The 23,467-nt window shown below is 44.1% G+C and overlaps 1 protein-coding gene across 4 annotated transcripts in view; it reads right to left on the bottom strand.

Moving 5' to 3' along the window:
- Positions 1-23,467, bottom strand: part of SLC22A4 (solute carrier family 22 member 4) — a 45,896-nt gene that overhangs the window by 5,719 nt on the left and 16,710 nt on the right. For 2 of the 4 annotated variants that reach the window (XM_055430433.2, XM_055430432.2), the window contains 6 exons: positions 22,519-22,673; positions 14,441-14,612; positions 10,167-10,293; positions 5,916-6,016; positions 3,403-3,617; positions 363-545 (listed from right to left, as the gene is read on the bottom strand). In XM_055430433.2, coding sequence (XP_055286408.1) covers positions 363-545; positions 3,403-3,617; positions 5,916-6,016; positions 10,167-10,293; positions 14,441-14,612; positions 22,519-22,673 — 953 coding nt within the window. The remainder of the gene's footprint in view (positions 1-362; positions 546-3,402; positions 3,618-5,915; positions 6,017-10,166; positions 10,294-14,440; positions 14,613-22,518; positions 22,674-23,467) is intronic. The other 2 variants (XM_055430436.2, XM_055430437.2) reach the window with 2 other exon arrangements.

Below are 23,467 nucleotides of genomic sequence, written 5' to 3'. Positions count from 1 at the left end.
CCACATGAACATGGTACGAAAGTATAGGGAAGATGAAAGGCGAAGATGAAAACTATATATATACCAATCAGGAAGGATATTCTGATACAATGTTAAGTTTCAAAAAAGTCATGAAACAATATTTATGATATAATTTTGTGTATTTAAAAATGTGTGCGTGTGTTTTGTACAAAATGAAATGTCTGGAGGGCTACTCACCAAATGTTAGTATTAGTTCCTCTGAGGGCTGTGATTTGAGGAACTGAGAGAGTACAGGTGACCTTGTACTTTTTCCAGTACTTTCTGTGCTGTTTGCATTTTTCACAACAAAAAGTCTATTACTTATATTAAAAAAAAAAAAAGACTGATAAGATGCATCTCACCTAGGTAAACAAAGTAGGGAGCAATGATGCTGCCCACTCTGGAGGCCATGGAGGCGACCCCCACTGCCATGTTCCTGACCAGGGTTGGGTAGAGCTCTGCAGTGAAGACATACAGCATGGCAAAGGCAGACGTGATCCCAAATTTTCCCAACATGGCCAGACCAATGGACAAGAAGTTGTAACCTGGAAAAGAGACCCAGTGTAAACAGAGGTACTTTTAGTAACAATACTGTCTTAACAGTTGCTTGTTTTGTCCTTATTGCTTGTATAGGAATGTTTTATAATATGTTTCATATATAAATATTTTATAATATAAAGATATTCCCCAAGTTACACTTCTTCTTCAGAGCCTTACTAATTGGACATAGAAAAAGATGGAGAGTGAAGGGTGCTTTGAGCTTCACTCTTCTGTCATTCTAGATGGTTTATGCATTGTGACCTTGTCCTCACTTTAATTACAACAGTTTCATAGTCAATTGTTAGCGTGTTAATGCAGTTAAGTTTAATCTTTGAGGAGAAGAACAAATCCTTTTATCCTACTTATTATTATTGAGATATATACTTCTATGTATAATACTATATCAATAATCTGTTGACTTAATGTTGTAACAATATGAGAAACTTGGACATAGGAGGAAAAGAGAAGCATGTATCTTTTTATGTGCTTTCCGACTTCTTAAAGATTCAGTTCAGTTCAGTTCAGTTCAGTCGCTCAGTCGTGTCCGACTCTCCGTGACCCCATGAATCACAGCACGCCAGGCCTCCCTGTCCATCACCAACTCCCAGAGTTCACTCAAACTCATGTCCACAGAGTCGGTGATGCCATCCAGCCATCTCATTCTCTGTCATCCCCTTCTCCTCCCGCCCCCAACCTTTCCCAGCATCAGAGTCTTTTCCAGTGAGTCAACTCGTCGCATGAGGTGGCCAAAGTATTGCAGTTTCAGCTTTAGCATCAGTCCTTCCAATGAACACCCAGGCCTGATCTCCTTTAGAATGGACTGGTTGGATCTCCTTGCAGTCCAAGGGACTCTCAAGAGTCTTCTCCAACACCACAGTTCAAAAGCATCAATTCTTTGGCGATCAGCTTTCTTCACAGTCCAACTCTCACATCCATACATGACCACAGGAAAAACCATAGCCTTGACTAGACGGACCTTGCTTGGCAAAGTAATGTCTCTGCTTTTTAATATGCTATCTAGGTTGGTCATAACTTTCCTTCCAAGGAGTAAGCGTCTTTTAATTTCATGGCTGCAATCAGCATCTGCAGTGACTTTGGAGCCCCAAAAAATAAAGTCTGACACTGTTTCCACTGTTTTTCCATCTATTTCCCATGAAGTGATGGGACCAGATGCCATGATCTTTGTTTTCTGAATGTTGAGCTTCAAGCCAACCTTTTCACTCTCCTCTTTCACTTTCCTCAAGAGGCTTTTGAGTTCCTCTTCACTTTCTGCCATAAGGGTAGTGTCATCTGCATATCTGAGGTTACTGATATTTCTCCCAGCAATCTTGATTCCAGCTTGTGCTTCTTCCAGCCCAGCGTTCCTCATGATGTACTCTGCATACAAGTTAAATAAGCAAGGTGACAATATACAGCCTTGATGTACTCATTTTCCTATCTGGAACCAGTCTGTTGTTCCATGTACAGTTCTGACTGTTGCTTCCTGACCTGCATACAGGTTTCTCAAGAGGCAGGTCAGGTAGTCTGGTATTCCCATCTCTTTCAGAATGTTCCACAGTTTATTATGATCCACACAGTCAAAGGCTTTGGCATAGTCAATGAAGCAGAAATAGATGTTTTTCTGGAACTCTCTTGCTTTCTCCATGATCCAGCGGATGTTGACAATTTGATCTCTGGTGCCTCTGCCTTTTCTAAAACCTGCTTGAACATCTGGGAGTTCACGGTTCACATATTGCTGAAGCCTGGCTTGGAGAATTTTGAGCATGACTTTACTAGCGTGTGAGATGAGTGAAATTGTGCGGTAGTTTGAGCATTTTTTGGCATTGCCTTTCTTTGGGATTGGAATGAAGACTGACCTTTTCTAGTCCTGTGGCCACTGCTGAGTTTTCCAAATTTGCTGGCATATTGAGTGCAGCACTTTCACAGCATCATCTTTCAAGATTTGAAATAGCTCAACTGGAATTCCATCACCTCCACTAGCTTTGTTCGCAGTGATGCTTTCTAAGGCCCACTTGACTTCACATTCCAAGATGTCTGGCTCTAGGTCAGTGATCACGTTATCGTGACTATATTGGTCGTGAAGATCTTTTTTGTACAGTTCTTCTGTGTATTCTTGCCACCTCTTCTTAATATCTTCTGCTTCTGTTAGGTCCATACCATTCCTGTCCTTTATCGAGCCCATCTTTGCATGAAATGTTCCCTTGGAATCTCTAATTTTCTTAGATTACAGACCATAAAAATCACTGAATTTATACTGGAACTGGCATGTACTACCAACTCTCAACACTTGTATATATACATCAATCAGAGAGGTTTGAAAGTACCAAGAAATTAGCCCTCAGGTTTATGACTCAAAGAAAGGTTTGAGGGATTAGGTGAAATTTTCTATGAAGGGGATGCTCTGGGAGCATTACTCTTCTTCTGGTAGTGATTTCTGACTCTCTGAGGCTAACCCTTCTGTTTGAAGGCACTAATTCTGAACAAAAGAAATCACAGAGTTAGCTATCTCTTGTGTAACTGACTTATGAATGGTTTATTATGTAAAAGCTACATAAACAGGGAACAGTGACTAATAATTAGGGCTTCCCTAGTAACTCTGATGGTAAAGCATATGCCTGCAATGCAGAAGACCCAGGTTTGATCCCTGGGTCAGGAAGACCCCCTGGAGAAGGCAATGGCTACCCACTCCAGTATTCTTGTCCATTCTTGCCATGGACAGAGGAGTCTGGTGGGCTACAGTCTATGGGGTCGCAAAGAATCGGACATGACTGAACTAAGCACACACGCACACACGACTAGTAACTAGCCTAGTCGAGGTGTGGCTCTTTTCTGGTAAGTTGTTAATATTGTATAGCTTCTTACCTGCAGGTACCAATTGAATTAAGAGAAGCACACTTCCTCCAAAGAACAGTACTCCAGCTATGACATAACGTCTGGGTAGGGTTCGAAGTAGCAGCCAGGCTGCAATGTAAGCTGGAACTTCAATCAAGGCAGAGAAGAAACAGTTCAGGTAGGGATCTCCATGTAAATTAGGAGTGTTGAGAGACAGAGCAAAGTAACCCACTGAGGTTAACATCCTGGAAATCAAAAGACAAAAATGACAAAAGGATGGCTTGGGTCACTTTACAATTTCATGATGGTTAGGAAGTTGTCCATATCTTGGTATCTTACAAGTAGCAACTAGCCACATAGGGCTATTTAAAAGTAAAAAATTAAAATTAAATAAAATTTAAAATTTCATCCCTTAATTTGGCACTAGCCATACTTCAATTCCTTAGTAGCCATATGGAGCCAGTGGCTCCTATAATGTACAACAGAGATATAAAATGTTTTTATCATTGCAGAAACTTATGTTGGACAGCACTAAATCTAAATATACAAATATTCAAAAATTACCTATCCTAATCTAGCTAATTTCAGGTGTCAGTAGAATAGCTTGCACATTACAGTCTCATCCCCTTAGAGATATTAATTGAAGAAAGACTGTCACATCAGTGAACATAAAATCCATATTTCATTCTCCACCCCCCCCAAAAAAGAAAAAGATACAAAGGTAATACTGTGGGATCCACTTACAGTAAATTCCAATTGACTTAGTAAAACTCACTTTAGGGAAAAAAATGAGTCTCATAACGCTTCAAGGTATCACAGAATGCACATTGCATATCCCGCCATTATAGTTAACTTCCACATAAAAGCTCTTCTGTGGAAAAAACACTAAGTTATATATAACACTACGCAGACTCCTCTGTGGAGAAATTTGCTTATTATCAACGTGACTGGAAAGCAGAGAACATCTGAAAAATATTTTCAGGAACACTGTTGGATCTTTTTACACATACTCTACTAGGTTGGATAGCACAAGGGCTAATCCAAAACAAAAGCAAAAAACGGAGCTTTATTCCTCTAGGATCTTAGTGATTTTCACATTTGATAGTAAGAGCAGCATGAATAACACTAACGGCTACTCGATTGTCGGCCCAGAAGTGCCCCTTCTCAAGATACATCTGCACCAGTGACGCCTGCTGACATGTAAGAGCTAAGCAGGTTCATTGTGAGGAAAGACACATGTCTAGGACACACTTGCTTAATTCAGGGGCATAAACTCTGTTATTGATGACTTCTAATTGTAATACAAGGTGGCTCTAGAATTAGACTAGCTGCAGCGTGAGCCTGGTAGTTCTGATTACCATTGTTTTTTTGTGCTGCCATCATGGAGTAGGCATGTTCTTTTCTTTCTGTCTTCTTCCTAATTTCTTGGCAGATACATTATTAACTCTTGCCTACAAAGTCAGTTCATTATTTATGTGCCTTAAAAATCACTCAGTAAATTGCTATCAGCAAGTATAAAAAGCTTGTCAAAACTCCAAGTCAGGCAGTGGGGACTCAGGGTATTCTAACCTCACTAATTAATTGCCTGTACAGCTTCTGGAAGCAGGAGCTGAGTTGCCATCTCAGCTTCAGGCATCCAGGATATCATTAGTTTTAATGCCAGTAACTTTAGGAGGGGCAGGGCATCCTTTCCATGTGGGTCAAAGTTCCCTTTAAATATTGTTCCCTTTGACATTTTTTTAAGTATCCAGTCCTGTAAATTAAGTTGAAAGTGCAAGTTGCTTAGTTGTGTCCAACTCTTTGCCACCCCATGGACTATACAGTCCATGGAATTCTCCAGACCAGAATACTTGAGTGGGTAGCCTTTCCTTTCCCTTCTCCAGGGTATCTTCCCAAACCAGGGATCAAACCCAGGTCTCCTGCATTGCAGGTGGATTCTTTACCAGCTGAGCCACAAGGGAAGCCCAAGAATACTGGAGTAGGTAGCTTATCCCTTCTCCAGGGGATCTTCCCGATCCAGGAATTGAACCGGCGTTTCCTGCATTGCAGGCCGAGAGCAATGCAGTTTTACCAACTGAGCTATAAGGGAAGCCCTTAAGTTAAGGGCTTTCCAAATCAGTTCAGTTCAGTTCAGTCGCTCAGTCGTGTCCGACTCTCCGCGACCCCATGAATCACAGCACGCCAGGCCTCCCTGTCCATCACCAACTCCCGGAGTACACTCAAACTCATGTCCACAGAGCTGGTGATGCCATCCAGCCATCTCATTCTCTGTCGTCCCCTTCTCCTCCCGCCCCCAACCTTTCCCAGCATCAGTCTTTTCCAGTGAGTCAACTCGTCGCATGAGGTGGCCAAAGTATTGCAGTTTCAGCTTTAGCATCAGTCCCTCCAATGAACATCCAGGATTGATCTCCAAATAACTTAGATTCTAAAATTTTAATTTTGTCTCAGGAGGACCCAGGCCTTGACCCTGTCCCTTGAATTAAAGAAAATCAGCTCTATATTTACATGCTGTATGTCACATTTCCAGATCTCTTATTACTTACCATAGCAGCAAAGACATAATGGTTATTGTAGCAATGCTCCGAGTCCTAAACAGGTCCAAAATGAAAACTTTCTGCTGCTTCAGGGGGAGTTGCTCCTGTTGCTAAAGTAATGTACACAACCATGAGATTAAGAAATGATGAGGAAGTATCTTTGGCTATGACAGTATATTCTTATGCATGTAACTCTCTTCACTTTGAACATGCTTAGAAGTCTGCAATTTGCATGGAATAAGGGCATCTAAATAAAGGATGCTTATTCTAACATTTAAAAATGTTTGTGGCCCATTTTGGACTTCCTTGGTGGCTCAGATGGTAAAGCATCTGTCCACAATGCGGGAGACCTGGGTTCGAGCCCTGGGGTGGCCCATTTTAGACAGAAACCTTTAAAATATAAAAACTGGCTTCATTATCTCTTTATGTAAAGCCTGACTGCTAACATAGATTTGCCTTGACTCATGGGCATCACTATGGGTGACCTTAATCACACTGAGCCTTAGGGCCTTTTGAGTGGGTAGGGCCATATAGCCCCAAACTACGTTGAGGTTCATATCTGCTTCTTATACTTTTCCTGTTTTTGTCTCAGTGTCAGAACACACTTGAGTTAACTAGGGGACCTTGAAAAAGTTACTATTTATCCTCTGTGAGCCTCAGTTTACCTTTCTGTAAAATGGGTCTAATAAGAGTTGAAAAGTTTAAGTGAGGTCATATATATAAATCTTAACAGTACTTGAACCATGGTAAACACCCCATACATTTTAACTATTATTTTCATTACTGCACCATTGAGGAAAACACATAAGCTGTCAATGGTTGGTGGTATTCTTACTGCTGTTAATGGGCTTCCTTCCTTTACTTTTAATTTACTGAAGTTAACTTTTCATGTAATCAAGCTTATTAGAATTGAAACTATACTACTTACATTAGCCAAGACATGGAAACAACCCAAGTGCCCATCAACAAATGACTGTCTCAAGATAATATGGTATATATACAATGGAATATTTGTCGTAAGAAAGAATGAAATATTGCCATTTGCAACAGGAGAATATTTCACTTAGTGAAGTAAGTCAGAGGGAGAAAGACAAATATTATAAGATATCATTTATATATGTAATAAAAATGCAAATGAATCTATATAAAAAACAGAAATGGATTCACAGACATAGAAAACAAACTTATGGTTATCAAAGCAAAAAGGAAGGAGGGTTGGAGGGATAAACTAGGTGTATGGGATTAACAGATACAAACCACTATACATAAAATAGATAAGCAACAAGGATTATTTACTATGCAGCATAGGGAAGTATATTCAATATCTTTTCATAACCTATAATAGAAAATAACCTGAAAGAATAACTGAATCACTTTCTTGTACACCTGAAACTAATACAATATTATAAATCAACTATACTTCAATTTTTAAAAAAAGGAATTGAAACTAAAAAAGTTACAAGGCTCTAAGGCAGAGAATCTCTTCAGGATAAAGTTAAACTTGGTGACTCTGTGCGTGTATTCAGTAAGAGGATGAGGAAAGAATTTCCACAATGAAGGAAGTAAGAGTGCCAGACCTGCCCTTGTAGTAGCTGCTTCCCAAATATTAGCATCCTTCTTTTCTAGAACAATCAGGCACCTCCTCATGTAGCTCACAGTCATGTTACCTTTCTGCTTCTGCACTATCTGGAGTGAAAACCTCCAGAACATGCCTGTGGCAGTATTACCCAGTTATCACAAAGAAGAAAGTCCCTGTGTAAACTGCTGGGGACTAGCAGTCCTTCTGAAAGTTTTATGGGACTGGTACCAAGCACAGACAGGTTCTGGGGATCAGGCCTACGCTGACAATTGGCACTTCCACAGGGTCCTTGTGAAAATGCAGATTTCCAGGTCCCACCTTGGGTTTGCTTAGTCTGAATCTTTCCTAGGGCTCAAGGGCCTGGGAATCTGTAATTTTTAAAAGCTGTTTGGGTGATGGTGATAAGCAGCCAGATTTGGAAACCTCAGGACAAGAACATTTCCGTATCCAGTGCTTGTCCCTGGCCTGTATTCAGAAAGGAAGCCAAAGAAGCCCAAGATTGTGTTTGAAGATGATATGACATGGTTTTTCTTCCTGTCCAAGTTAATGTCACTGCCCTTAATATGAGATGAGAAAGAACTGTTAAAAGCATGCATTTTGGCACCAGAGTGAGACTTCCAGCTGTGTAATCCTGGGCAAATAATTTAACTTTTCAACTAAGAAGAACTGTGTCTCAGTTACCTCTCCTGTGAAATGGGCCTATAATAATATGTACTAGCAATGACTGGCATGAGCATCAAATGAGCTGAACAATGTGCCTGGCATCTGGTGGGCTCTTTATTACCATTCCGAGCAGTTTGCATTTGTTGGCACAGGGCCCTATATATCCTCCTTCAGAGGACCCTAAATAGGGAGAGATGACTGGGCCTCAGGAAAGCACAAGCTCCCTTTTCCTCCTCGGGTTTGTTCAGTTGAGGTTCAATATGCCTCATGGCAGGAAGAAAGCATGTGTTTTTGACACTGGACTTTGTTCTCATTTGTCTGTATAACTATGTATCTCTGAAATGTTTTATGATTGCTTTCATCCACATAGGCTTTATCTCTACTAGACTCTAAGGTCCTCAAAACAGAAGTCAGACCACGTATCCATTAAGCGTCAAAAAAACATTCAGCACGTCCCTGAGATCCAGAAGTGTTAGACACTCCCAATGTTATTTTTGCATCTGGTTAAATTGACCAAGGCTGGGAATGGAATTCTTGATCCGAAGAGCAAAGGATTAAGACATATTTTTCCTGGCAGCTCTCTGAAAGCTTGGGCTCATGGCCACTGTAATTAATCCTCCAGCCATCACCAAGGTGTCTGCTTCTGTAAAAGGTTCCAAAGGCCAAGAAGGAGGATAGAGTACTGGCACACTCGTCACCATCCAAAGTCCTGGGGTGGCCAGGGGCACAGATGTGAGTGTGGAGGCAAACATACAGACTAAGAAGTATATAGTCTTCTTGGGGTGTCCTGAGCAGTCCCTGACCCTTCTAGCCATGAGTGCCCTTGTCCTATCATTTAAATGTCCTCCCTGGTTTGGACTGGCCTCTTCAGCCCTGAATCACTTTACTCTCTTTGCTGGCTCACCCTGTTTGCTCCTTGGGGAATTCCTTCCTCACCTCATCACTTATCTTCCATCTAATTCTCTTAACACTCTGGGTTATATTCTATGCTCCTTATGTGTCTAATTTTTCTTGTTTTCTCTGGGAGTTGGCATGAGGTATGGCCAAGGACACGGTGAATCCTTACTGACTGTCAGGAAGTGAGTATGCTTCCATTGAATATCTGCTTTTTCTCATGGCCTCCTTCCTGCAGGTGTGAATCCACCAGCCTATGATCTCAGGCCTTAGGGTTCTTGACACAATATAGCAAGACTAAAGACAGGTACAGCTTCCCCAGCAGACTTTGGTAAGATTCATAAGACAGTGGGGAACCCATGGGTGGAATATCTCTCAAACACCTTTTTTTCCCCACTTAATATAGACATTAAAAAATCACCAGTATGTAGCTGCATCAGTGGTACGGAGCAAGAACTAATATTTAATCAACACTTGCTGTATGCTCCCTGGAGAAGGGAATGGCTACCCACTCCAGTATTCTTGCCTAGAGAATTCCATGGACAGATGAGCCTGGTGGGCTGTAGTCCATGGGGTTGCAAAGAGTCGGACATGCTGCTACTGCTAACTGCTGCTAAGTCACTTCAGTCGTGTCCGACTCTGTGTGACCCCATAGACGGAAGCCCACCAGGCTCCCCCGTCCCTGGGATTCTCCAGGCAAGAACACTGGAGTGGGTTGCCATTTCCTTCTCCAATGTGTGAAAGTGAAAAGTGAAAGTGAAGTCGCTCAGTCGTGTCTGACCCATAGCGACCCCACGGATTGCAGCCTACCAGGCTCCTCCATCCATGGGATTTTCTAGGCAAGAGTACTGGAGTGGCTTGCCATTGCCTTCTTCGAGTCAGACATGACTGAGCAACTAACACTTTCACTGCTATTTGCTAAGCAATTTATATAAATTATTATATTTAATTGGTCCACAGCCCTTTGAGATGGGTTTTATCTCAGAACTTCATCATCATTTTGTCTCTAAGGTCTTGAACAGTGCCTGGTACATAGTAGGCACTCAAAATCTATTGAATCAAATTAAATTCCATAATCAAGAATGCACAGCTGATCTCAAGAGAAAACATTTGCAAATCCTTACCTCCACAGGATCAAAAACTACCACTGGGGCAGTTATGTTGTTTATTTTTGCAGCTTTCTGGATAATATCTTCAGCTTCTTTAAATCTTCTCTGGGATATCAGCCATCGGGGAGATTCAGGAATAAACCTAAAATTCATTATGGATGTTTTATAATTTTTCACAGCAACAAGATTTGATGCTATCAACTGTAAGTTGCCCCCAAATAATTTTTATTTTGTAAAATTCTAGTTTGTCTTTTTAAAGAACATGAGGAGGGAGGCTTCATAAGATCTCCATTATTTGTAGGAATAAATAAAAGTACCTTCACGTTTGAAAGTTCTGACCAACTTTAGTACAATTGTTAATTGTACTTGAAGCCAGGGCCAGCCTGCAAGGGGTGACATTAACTATGCGCGTGTTTAAACCAGGGCAGCTGGAGAGTACCACCCAAACTTCACAGCCAGCATGGCTCAGTAAAGAAACAGAGTCTAGCATCTTTTCAGTGTGTCCATCCCTGGGGGAATTCCTGGTGCCCCAGCTGGTGATGCTCACAAGTTTACTGGGTAAAAGAAGGCATCTGTGTTCCTCGGGCTTTTCCTTAGGCAGTCAGAGGAGGAGGCGAGTACACTGACACACTTCCGTCGGATGTCCCATGGCTTTCAACAGATTCTCAGCTCAGTGAGTACCCAAACCAGTTGTGGGGAGAGAGCCAATGTGGTCTTTTTTTAAAATTATTATTATTGTCCAGAAACATTAAAAATTTTTTATTTTATATTGGAGTATAGTTGATTAACAATGTTGTGTTAGTTAGAAACTGACTTTTTATTACACAATCTACCCACATTTTTAACTGATGCTTAGACATGGCTGACTTCTATTCTTTCCTAATTTTTCTATTTTTATTTATTTTTTTATCATTCTTTCCTAATCTTTATTTCTCAGAATTGCTTAGCCATTCTTTTGCTGGCTCTTGTTTTCCTTATCTATTTGTCAGTATTAAGTTGTCCTAGAAAATAAATTTTATGTAGCAGATATAGTCTTCCTATAATTAACAGGCCCCTGTAAAGCCTCAATAGGAATTATCTCAGAGCGAAACACAACATATCAAGTAGCTAACCCCCAAGCTTCCATCCCCAGCCTACTACAAGCACATGAGTTGAAAAATGAACCCACTTTGCATTTTTTGGAATATACACTTGGTTGGTCCCTGTAGCAACTGTGATGATGTTAGGCCACTGACCCTTGGTAATTAGAGCTGTCCTGTCCCAGGGAACTTCCTCTGGTGCCGTGTATTTGTGCTGTTCAATGCAGCAGCCACTAACCAAATGTGGTTGTTAAGTTGGTGTGACTAGAGTGACTGAAGAATCCAATTTTATATTTATTTGAGGCCCCCGGTGGTTCATATGGTAAAGGATCCTCCTGCAATGTGGGAGACCCAGGTTCGATACCCTGGAGAAGGGACTGGCAACCCATTCCAGTATTCTTGCCTGGAGAATTCCATGGACAGAGAAGCCTGGCAGGCTATAGTCCTTGGAGTGGTAAAGAGTTGGACATGACTGAGAGACTAACACTTGCACTTTCTTAATTTTAATATGTCATTGCATGTGGCTAGTGGCAACTGTATTAATGAAGAACTATACAGCATGGGCACTTATACTTCTGAGAGGTATCTTTCCCCAACCAAGTTGTTCTTAGACATATCCTACCTTTCTTAACTATCAGCTCTGAGGGCCATCACTGGCCTCAAGTTCCAAATGCTTAGTCAGATAGATACTGCAAAACTTTCCCCATGTTGCACCTACAGGCTCCTTCCCCACCTACAACACTCCATTCATACTTGTGGTCACTTACTGCCAAGCCTTTTAAAGGAAACTGGGGACATTAAAAAGTCCCCAAACCACCTGCTCCAATTTTCAGCCCACTGTATTTAGGGTTGCTGCCATCTTAACTTTCGAATTGCGATGGTTTTTTGGTGCATAAATAATCAAGTCTAGCTTATCATTTCAAGTTAGTGGAGGGCCAAATAAGGTTTACATTACAGCCTCTTTGTAGATTCAATTCAAATTGAACAGGGGAAGAGTGTTGCTGGAGAGTCTGTATCACATTCTGAGTAGGCAGCAGAGGTCACAGTAGCCCGAAGCCGTCCCCACATCATCCCAGCTCACCCTGATGGACGGGCATTGCTTCAGGAAATCCCACCCTCAAGGACAAGATGTTCAAAAGAGAGCTATTTTGTTTTTATTTTTATAGAAAAATGATAAGACTGTTTAACTTTCAGCACAAGCACTCAGCTTATTTGTCCTGGCCCCGGGCTGCGCTCTGTCTGGGGCAGTCCTGTCCCAGGTACAATGTGCCCACAGCCATGGAGCACTCATGGAGCAGCCCGTGGGCAACATAGGAACAACTCTCCTCGGGGCAAGAGTAAGGCAGCTTCTTGTGGGATGGACCTTCTGTGCTAGAAACCCAAGAGGCTGACCTGTCAGAGTTGTTCCTTGCTGTGGCATTTGGTTCCGAGGCAAAGATCCAAGCCCCACAAATTAAAATCCATACTAATCTCTTACAGTCAGTCAGGGCCCTTCTATTTTTGTTCTCTCTCTGATAGAATCATATAGTAATACAGTTGACTATAACATATTTTGAAAGTACTAGTCTCTTATGCTGAAATGACAACTGGAACCAAAGAACACAGATTACCAAAATCATTCAACTGAAGAGGCAGAAAGTAACCTCTGAATATCTTGTCTTGTGACTTGAGAGACTGTCTGGTCACCAGCACCTTTTACAATAAATTCAGTTAGCAGGGGGTGTTGTGAAGAGAGGGTGTGATGCTGATGTGATGTGATCCTGATGATGTGACGATGATGGTGATGATGGTGATTCTCATTCAAGAAAATAACCCTACTCTCAGACTGGGTCAGGAAATCAGAATAGTATCTAACACACTCTTTCTCAAATTCTAGGGAAATAAGAAAAAAAAAAAGTGATTTCTTTTTCCCATGCACACTCATGCCAAGGATTTGCACTGGCAAATCATAGCAGCCTTAGAGATCATAAAAGGACAGTAGTTTGGAGTGGTCCAACCAGCGCTATCTGGTCTAACAAAGCCAAGAAGTACTACCTGTCAGCCTCTATGGCTGCCTAACAGTTGCAGCAAGATGAAGGTCCTTCTAGGAAACTTCCTAAGGCACACTTCCTAAGTATGTCCATAGGACAGGGCAACCATGAGGGCTAGTCTAACCTGTGAGCCCCAAAACATGATCAAAAATACTCTCATTGTTTGTAAGCAGAGAGAGGTCAAGCAATTCAGTAAAACCAGTCACTGCTGGGAGATTTGATTTTGATATCATGAAACCAAATCAAGACTAATCAATGAGAGAGAGAGAGAAAAAGAGAGAGAGTACCGGACTCAATAATGGGGAAAATCCCCTTTCCTCTTGTTTAAATATGGAAAAACCAAAAAACTGAGGAATCTCCCCCAAATAAAACATACGGCTAGGACCTTACTCCATTATTATCATCTGTTCTCTCACGTAAAGTTTTCCCCACAGCCATACTTCGTGAAATTGGGGTCAGCATCTCAACACTTTGTTATTCCCACATTGATGTGTCAAAATTTGGTTGAAGGGTTGTGGGAGGAGTGAAGAGAATATCTATCTTCTCTAACAATTAATTAAACAGAAGTGATTCTCTAGCTCTTCAAGACAAAGCAGATAAAAAGTCCCATCTTAGATGCTAATCATTACATGATAGGGAAGCTTGAGGAAGTTATATTAGTTGAAGCCATAAGGAGAAAGAGATTTCCTAGAGAAAAGTGTCAGAAAAGCAGGGCTGCTGCTGCTGCTGCTAAGTCGCTTCAGTCGTGTCCGACTCTGTGCGACCCCATAGATGGCAGCCCACCAGGCTCCCCCGTCCCTGGGATTCTCCAGGCAAGAACACTGGAGTGGGTTGCCATTTCCTTCTCCAATGAAGAGCAGGGGGACAGAGCTAAAAATAACAAAACATCTCCACAAACAGCAGTACCATCTCCACAAACAGTAGCAACCACCCAGCAACAGAGAAGAGTTGGGAGAGCCCAAGGGGGAACTGGGTTTCCTGAGAATGGTGCTTTGTGGGATGGTGGAGAATCAAACCCCGGCACACATACCCACCCCCAACAAGGGAAACAGTCTCTGGGCTTTGAGGCCTCAGCCTGCTCCAGTGAGATCAGCAGGCCCATGCCAAGGTCAGCACCAGGCTCTGAGCTCCAGGTTGCTGGCCCGCAGTAGGGGGCTGTCTGAGACAGAGCCACACTCACCACCACAGCGGGACACACAGCACCCCCGGCAGCGTCAGCGCCAGCAGCAGCATCCGCCAGTCTCTGATGAAGTAAGCAAACAGTGGCAGCAGCATGTAGCCAAACGCAAAAAATGTGCACACGCCTAATGTAGAGAATATAATACGAACTGACTTGCCAAGAATTTCTGTTCCTGTGCAAAACAAGGGAGGAGTATTAGCATTTTAACTCACTTTAATATTTGCTTTTTTACATCATTACCTGGCAGTTAGAGTTAAAAATACAACCACTTAGAAGAGGAAAGAGTTATTTGCCTCCTGGCCCAGAGCAGGACTGGTCAGTATGGAGGAAGGTGGGACATGACCCAAGACTTACCACTTCGTAGAAGGATGAGTTTTCATGAGATTTTAAAGGAACTATAGATTTTTTTTTTTTTTAATGTCTCCTCATGTCATATGATGGAGAAGGAAATGGCAACCCACTCCAGTGTTCTTGCCTGGAGAATCCCAGGGACGGGGGAGCCTGGTGGGCTGCCGTCTATGGGGTCACACAGAGTCGGACAGGACTGAAGTGACTTAGCAGCAGCAGCAGCATGTCATATGAATATCATGCTCAGCCCTAAGAGGTAACCTCTTCTGATAATGCCGCATTTCCAAAATAAAAGCCCCAGGGTGAGGGGCAGTGAGGGTGTCCCAGGAGTTGTGGGAGCTCTCCTGAGGGTGTGTGGATCATGCGGCATTCAGCCTCTCCCACCACTGTAAATAAGCAGATATGGGTCTCTCGGAAACAGTGGAGAGTTCAGGTACTGAGCTGTGTTAGGACACCCTTAGCTACCCTTGAGCCCTGAGAAATGATAAAGAGGATCCAGCTGGCTCTGGAGGTCCACAGAGCAGGGTCTCAGTGCCCAGGGCTGAATTCTACTGAGGCCACATTGTGCCCAGGGATCAGCCCCAGGCAGACACAGTCCTTATAGCCCAATGAAAGACAAGAAGAAGTTGCTCTTCTGGCCTGGCAGGCGGCAGCCCTGGAGCTGGCCGCACATGGAGGGAACTCACAGAGCTTCCCCAGAACACCACAAAACCACCAGATGCTTGGCATCTGGCCCTGTTTTGGGAAAGGGTCCTGCTCTGCTCAGCGCCACAGTGGATGGCTCAGCCCCAGTTCTTCAAGAGATGTTGCTTGCTTCTTGAAGTGCTTGATTTGAGACAAGGAGTCTGAGAACAGGCTCCTTTTGTGGTCATAAAACTCAGGCCCTTTCCACAAAGTCCACTCTTGGTCCTCTGCCCCTGGGTGGAGATGTGGCCAATGGCAACAGCCCCATCTTTTGTTTGAGATCTGCCCACCACTACTGAGAAGTAGCCCAGAAAATACTAAACAGATGATTTGAAGGTTATTCAGTCTTGGGTTTTAAGAAGGAGTTTCTTAGTTGTGTTTATATGCCCTGAGCACAGGCTAAGGAGTTAAGGACTAATTCCAGAGAAGCAGTAAAATGACTGCTTCTGCTGGTTCCCCTTTCTCCCCTCCTACATGTTCCTCTCCTCACCTCTCTTCTTCCTCACTCAGCATAACTGAAGATGTGTCTCAGTGGTTCTGTCTTGAACAGCCATTTCTAAAAGTCAGACTGATAGAAATGGCCAGTATTGTGTATCTCTCACATCTTGGACTGCAGACAATAGCTCTAACCACCCAGGGCATTTCTTAGCCTTTAAACTCATTTTCAGGAATAGGGCCAGACTTCTTTCAGGATCATGAGCGTTGTTCCCAGATCTTTTCTTACCTCATTAATGACCTTCCTGTCACTCCATAAGAAGACTCACCATGCCATGGTTTCTAACACTTTGGCTGTGATTATCATGATATGAGAATGAATAGTGCTTTATTCCTAAGCAGAGATTCAGAAGTGAAGCAGCAGAGGATGTGATTGTGGAAAAGAGAAAGTGCACAGGACCAAGTGAGAATCTTGTAGACTCATGAAGCCAAGGGAGCTCCCTCACACTTCCATCATCCTGATAAGAGAAGAGAAAGAAGTTACCCCACTGAATTTCTGGATAATGTCCCTCTTTAAGCTTGGGTCTCAGGCCAGGACAGAGTTGCTCTAGCTTTGCAGAGTACCCATGGGGAACAGAAGCTTCATTAATCTACCCTTCTGCCCTTATGTGGAGCAACAAGGAGGGCAAAAATCTGAATAGTTCCTTGGGAGCACGACTTCCTGCTCTCTTTTAGAAAATCACCCTGCCTTGAGCACCATCATCATCATCTTCATAGTTAGCATTGTTTTGAGTAGGCACTTTGAGCCAGGTTCCAGACTGAGTGTTTACATATGTTATCTCTTTGAATCTTCACAACAATCATATAACAACTAATATTACTTCTGTTTCACATATCATCAGCTGAGACTTAAAGAGTTGAAGCAAATTGCCTAAATTCACACATATGCAATAAATGGGACAGAGAGGATTTAAGCCTGATCAGTTTAATCTATGGATACAGTCCAAAAAGAAAAATTACATGGGAGCAAAGCCTTTGCTCTGTCAAGCTGTCCTTCGACTGAGTTCTAGTGGAGACGTGTGGGAGATGTGTGGGGCCATACCTGCATTTTAGAAGTTAGGATTTGCATTTCACCCACTTGGACTGGTCTTCAAACTAACTAGAGGCCAACCAGTCCTCTCAGAGACTCTGGAAGAGGAGTCTTATTTCCTGCAGACCTTTCACTGCCAGCAGGTGTCACAAACTCTGTGTGTTCAGCTGGCAGTGAGAGAGGTGACTGGTGACTTCTGGCTCTGCTCACTAGGGGCTCCTTATCCTGACCTCTTTACCCCTTTGGTGTTTGCTCCTAGAACAAAGCCTGCTTGGTCTTGATCTGGTTGGGCCTCTGAGTATCACTTGTGAGTGAGACTCTGACTTCTAAGCCAAAGAAGCATGTCTTGGCCAGGAGTGTTTGCCCACTGCCAGTCACCACCTTTAGAATCTGAGCACTCTACCTGAGAGTGAGTGACTCAGAGAGGGCCAGGCTTACTGTCATGTTGCTCAGGGCCCTTCTATGGTGGTCAGCTCAGGAACCACTGGATCCCTTCCACTTGGAGTCAGGGTCTGCCCCTCCATGAATGACCAGCAGAGGTCTGCAGACCCCAACTCAAGAATCATGACTGTGGTACAGTTGCCAGGGTATAGGGTAGGACCCAGGGTGCTCTATCAACCATGTGCAGAGGCTGGGCCCCTTGATGCTCATTTGCTACTAGGGTGACTTTGATAAGTCCTACTTCATGGAGTTATTATTATGAGGACTGAGATTAATGCAGGTAAGGAGCCTAGTCAGGTGTCTGGCATGTGGCAGGTACTCAGGAATAGTTAATTCTTTTATCCTGGTCAAACAATTGAAATGTACCAGATGTCAGGGGAATGTTGGAAAACACAGTGCCTTTGACCAAGAGATCCAGCAGAAGACAGCAAAAACCTCTTTTTGCTCCTGGCAAATACTCAGAATTCTCATCAAAATAGCAGATATTCCCTTGTCCTCTTTCTTCTCTATAAACTTTCATAATCATTCTAGTTAAAAGGGACCTTTCTTGTCTATGCATATACGCAGACAATTTATCTGTGCTCCTCCAACACTCCTAGACCCATGACCCACGTTCTCTGTAACAGCTGCCTTGGCTGCCTCTGCCAACCAGATTTGAGCCCTTTGAGGACAGACAGCAATGAGTTCTACCTCCTCCCTATGTCCCCCAATTCTTCCCTCTCAGGGCAGTGCAAACAAGGGTTGCCAGCAAATCTCTGCATCTTACGTATTTATACCCATTTCTCCCTTGAAGTAGCTTATAATTTGAATAAAATAAAATAATGATAACATTAAAGTAAAATACAAAGAAAGATGAAAAGCTGTGTCCTGGTGAAGAGCTATGTCCTGGAGAAAAGAGTAAAAAATATGCAACAGATTGCTTTGGAAAATAGTCTGACAGTTCCTTAAATGGTAAAACCTGTTATGACCAACCTATATAGTATATTAAAAAGCAGAGACATTACTTTGGCAACAAAGGTCAGTCTAGTCAAGGCTATGGTTTTTCCCGTGGTTGTGAGAGTTGGACTGTGAAGAAAGCTAATCGCCGAAGAATTGATGCTTTTGAACTATGGTGTTGGAGAAGACTCTTGAGAGTCCCTTGTACTGCAAGGAGATCTAACCAGTCCATTCTAAAGGAGATCAATCCTGGGTGTTCATTGGAAGAACTGATGCTAAAGCTGAAACTGCAATACTTTGGCCACCTCATGCGAAGAGTTGACTCACTGGAAAAGACTCTGATGCTGGGAAAGGTTGGGGGCGGGACGAGAAGGGGACGACAGAGAATGAGATGGCTGGATGGCATCACTGACTCTGTGGACATGAGTTTGAGTAAACTCTGGGAGTTGGTGATAGACAGGGAGGCCTGGCGTGCTGTGATTCATGGGGTCACAGAGAGTCGGATACGACTGAGTGACTGAACTGAACTGAACTGAAAATTCCCATATGATCCAGCAAGTCCGCTCCTAGGTGCACACCCAAGAGAACTGAAAACATAGATCCACAAAAGACTTGTACTCAAATGCGGATAGCAACGTTCTTCAAATTGGTCGAAGAACGGTAACAACCCAGATGTGTGTCACCTGATGAAGAGATGACCAAAACGTGGTATCTGCCTACAGTGGAGTACTGAGTCATTCTGCAGCACAGACCAACCTTGACAACATTAAGTGAAGAAGTCAGTCAGAAAGGCCACATACTGTAAAATTTTATCAGAAATGTCCAGAATACAGACAAATCCATACAGACCGAAAGTAGATTAGTGGTTGCCAGGAGCTGGGGAAAGAAGAGAATGGGGAAGTAACTGCTAATAAGTTTCTTTTGTGAATGATGAAATGTTCAGGAGTTAGGTACAGTCAATGATTGTATGACTTTGTGAATATACTAATAACCACTGAATTTATACACCTTTAAAAGAGTTAACATTATGCTATGTAAACTCAATTTAAAAACTTTTAAAAACTATGTGGCTAATAAAGGCTGCATAACAGCTTGAGAAGGAAATGGCAACCCACTCCAGTGTTCTTGCCTGGAGAATCCCAGGGACGGGGGAGCCTGGTGGGCTGCCGTCTATGGGATCACACAGGGTCGGACACGACTGAAGCGACTTAGCAGCAGCAACACCCTGAGCTTCCTGGTAATCAAAGTTACAAAGGAAGATGCCATCAGTTACATACTCATCAAAAGGAAGAAAACATGAAGACATCAGAGGAAGCAGCATTTTAAGTAGTTCAGCACGCTGGAACAAATATTGTCAAGAGTGCTGGGAAAATACTGAATGAATGAATCAGTCAAGACAGGAGACAGTTAACTTTGCAAAATAAATTCAAGCAGCTAGTTGTGAGAAATAAAGGAGGATGCCACTAGTCAAGGGTGGCTTGACAGGTCAAGGGTGTTATTCTGGGAAACAGTAGGAGATTGTGAGGGGAGAGCTGGAATGTGGGTAGGGTCGGTGTCTTTGGTCCTGAGTGGTCACTTGCTGCTGAGCCAGCATCGTTCTGGCAGCCTCTTCACTTTCAGGTGTATCCATGCTCTGTTTCTTTAAGAAGCACTGTTCCTTTCTTCCCCTTTCTTGTCTCCTGTGACTCTGGCAGGCTTTATAATTGTTAAAAAGCAGAGCAAGGAGAGAATCCATTTTTGTACTGTGTTGAGAGTGGGAGTAATTCAGCTTCCTGAGTTAATGTGAGAACTCCTAAAATGGCAGATTATCACCACAGAGTCTTGCCACCCCTTCCCTGTAGCCAGAGGGGAAAAGTGAAGGTGAAGGGCCAGACAGAACTCAGATCAGATCCAAAGCTTAGGTTGCTTTGTTAAATGAAACCCATAATTTGGCTATTTCAGTTCTAGAACACCAGAGAGCACTGCTGTGCTGCCAGAAGCCAGAGATGGTGCTGTGTCTCCCATCCCCACCCTACTCCAGGCGCTCACGAGGGAGTCTAGCTGCTCCAAGGGGCAGACTGATTTTCAGTGACACTGAAATGTTCAGACCTGAGAATCCAGGACAAGGAGTTTCAAACCAGGACAAAAACACCAGCAGTTTCCTGTAGAACACAGTGGAGTAACACTAGCCAGGGAGGCTCCCAGAGCACCCTACACAGTTGATGTCCCGCCCACTGATTGCTAGCTTGTACACCTAGGCTCTGGCTGATCTTACAGCTCTTACTTTTCCCTTGGCCTTCCCACTCGTGTTAGCAAAAGGAGCAGGGAGAGAAGTTGGTTGTAGTGACAGGGTCAGCTGGGCAGAGATTTCCCTGCAGGAAGCCTGGAGTGGGCTCTCCTGGCCTCATCCACTCACACGGGGGAGGAGACCCTATGGCTTCGGAAGCACCCTGTGCCCCTGGAAAGGCAAGTCTAAGTGCTGCCGTTGAGCAGGCTCTGGGGAATGCCGTGCATGGCACAGACACCACCTGACTCCTGATCCCAAGGACAGGGCTTCTCTGCCTTCACTAGGACCTCGTGCCCTTCCACTTCAGGTGATTCTTTAGGTTCTCCTAAAGGTGCTCTGCTCACTTCAGGTAGATTCCTCTGTTTAGTCTCTAGTATGTTCTGGCCCAAGCAAAGCTACCCATTGGGCTTTCCAGGTATGGGGTGGTCACCAAAAGGAAGACGGAGTCTGTGGGGTTTAAACCATGAGAACAACAAACTCTGCTGTGTCCAAGAGCCCTGTGTCCTTGGGGTCATCAGGCATTAGGAGGTTGCAACTTCTGTCCTGAATTCTTCTAGTCTACAGTTTCTAGCACCACTGGTTGGCAGCTGTCTGTGTCCTCTCAACAAAACCTTCCCCCCTACTCTCTTCTCCCTGTAGAAAGGAGAGGAGAGGACCTGCTGAAGAGGGTGCTTCTGCTGGGGCCGTGTGACTGCAGCATGCCCTCCCCACCTCCTTCTTCAGATGCCAAGGCTAGGCCTTTGGCAAGGAGCACTTCACAAATGATTAAAGGAGTAAAATTTGAACAGTTCCAAGTTGGCAATCTGACAGGGTATACACATCCTCAACGAAGAGAACACAGGATCTCGAAAGCCAACGAGTCATCCAGAATCTTAAAACCTATCAGAATCATCTTACTAGATTCAGACTTTTGAGATAAGAATCATTATACTTACATTAAAGTGGCGCTATTGGTAATTACACTGTGGCAATAGGGACAAACTGGGACAGCCAACAAGGAAATATGATTACACTAGAGGTTATGGGAATGAGTGTCTATTGTTTCAGAGGTGGCCCCATTGCCCCTTCTCTCACCTGAGGAGGTGGCCTCAGAGAGCGTGCTGGGGACTCTCACTCCTGCAGATGACCCTTATCAACATGTCTGGAGCTCACTCTGCTGCCTCCTGGGAAAAGCTGCTGAAGGCCCTGGGGGCCTCCTCCTGACCTTTAGCTTGTGAGTCCCCCTCATGCAGCCTGATATTCCAGAAGCAAGGCTGCTGCTAGGAGATAGGACGGCTCCCAGCAATGAGGCTTGTCCTGTAGGCAGCTGATATGCTCTGGGGGTGTGCTTTGACTTAGGGGTGAAGCAAGATCTGCCCAAAGATGGACAGCTGGCACCAGACTCCTGTCTGGCACGTGCCTCCTCCACCTGTGTACCAGGCACACCGACCACCCTTAATCCCACTATGGGCCAGGCCCAACTGCCAGGAGACCATTTAGCTGTGGCCCAGGCAGAAGTCTTGAGCCTTCATAGCTCAGATCAGACACATCCCCGGACTGTTTCCCCCTCAAGAATCCCTCCTCTGTGTCCCTCCCAAGCCCTGTGCTCCTGAAATGTGTCTCAGTTATCATTTGGTTGGCTTTTACTCACAGTCACATTTCAGGGCCAGCAAAGAGCTGACTCCCTACGAGTGCCTGCCTTGCCTGTGATCTGCCAGCCTCCTCCCTAGCACATACATCCCCAAAGCTGATCATGTTTTGGAAGCACAGACCATGAATTACAGGGCTTCCTTCTGTGCTGAGTAAGAGCGCTCCCTGTGCCCGCTTCAGTGACCCCCTCTTCCCAGGCCTCTCAGAGGATTGAAAGGAGGAGCCCTGCAGGTGAGAAGCCATTCCTACCTAGTATGAAGGCCACCACGTAGTTGGAGATCTGGCCCATGCCGACGATGACAAATAACACGGTGAACATCTCCCAGTTGATGGAAAAAATCTGCAGAAAGCTGAAGCCAGTCTGCACAGCCATGGTTGCGAAGAGGATGGTCTTTCTGCCAAATCTGCAGAGTACAGCACAACACAAGAAGTGGCCTGTGCAGGTCACAGCAGCACTGCGCTCAGGGTTTGTGGAAGGCCCGAGTCAGGCATCCCTGCAGACTGCTTTTCTCGGGGCTGCCAAGCTGCCAAGTCACTTCAGTCGTGTCCGACTCTGTGTGACCCCATAGACGGAAGCCCACCAGGCTCCCCCGTCCCTGGGATTCTCCAGGCAAGAACACCGGAGTGGGTTGCCATTTCCTTCTCCAATGTGTGAAAGTGAAAAGTGAAAGTGAAGTCGCTCAGTCATGTCCGACCCTTAGCGACCCCACGGACTGCAGCCTACCAGGCTCCTCCATCCATGGGATTTTCTAGGCAAGAGTACTGGAGTGGACAGGCTTTTCTCCTATCACATCCTCCCAGGTTCTTCCTGGGTGAGGTCTCAGAGGTAACTTTCTGAGATTCTGAGCCTCCTATGGAGGCAGCATATCTCGAAATCACAGAGCAGCTTATGTAAGGACCACGTGGAAATTTGCTCTTTAGAATAAGTCATAGGTACAAGCTGCCATCACATTTCTGGAACATGAGCACAATACAAACTGAAGATACATCTAATGTCAGCAACATGAGAATTCTGTCAACCCAGAGCCAAGAGTCCCTCTGTGTCAGTGGTCTCCAACTTAGGCTGTGCTTGGAATAAAGAGAGCTTAAAAAAATACTGTGACAGCCTTCTGAGATTCTTATTGTCTGGATGTAGACTGTTGGATGCAGTATGGGTATCAGGGCTTAAAGATATTTCCCAGGTGACTATATTGTGCAT

The sequence above is a fragment of the Moschus berezovskii genome, chromosome 8, assembly GCF_049115385.1.
Source record: "Moschus berezovskii isolate FMDL1 chromosome 8, NW_MosBer_1.0, whole genome shotgun sequence".
NCBI classification, from domain to species: domain Eukaryota; kingdom Metazoa; phylum Chordata; class Mammalia; order Artiodactyla; family Moschidae; genus Moschus; species Moschus berezovskii.
This window is presented reverse-complemented; position numbering and strand designations above follow the sequence as displayed.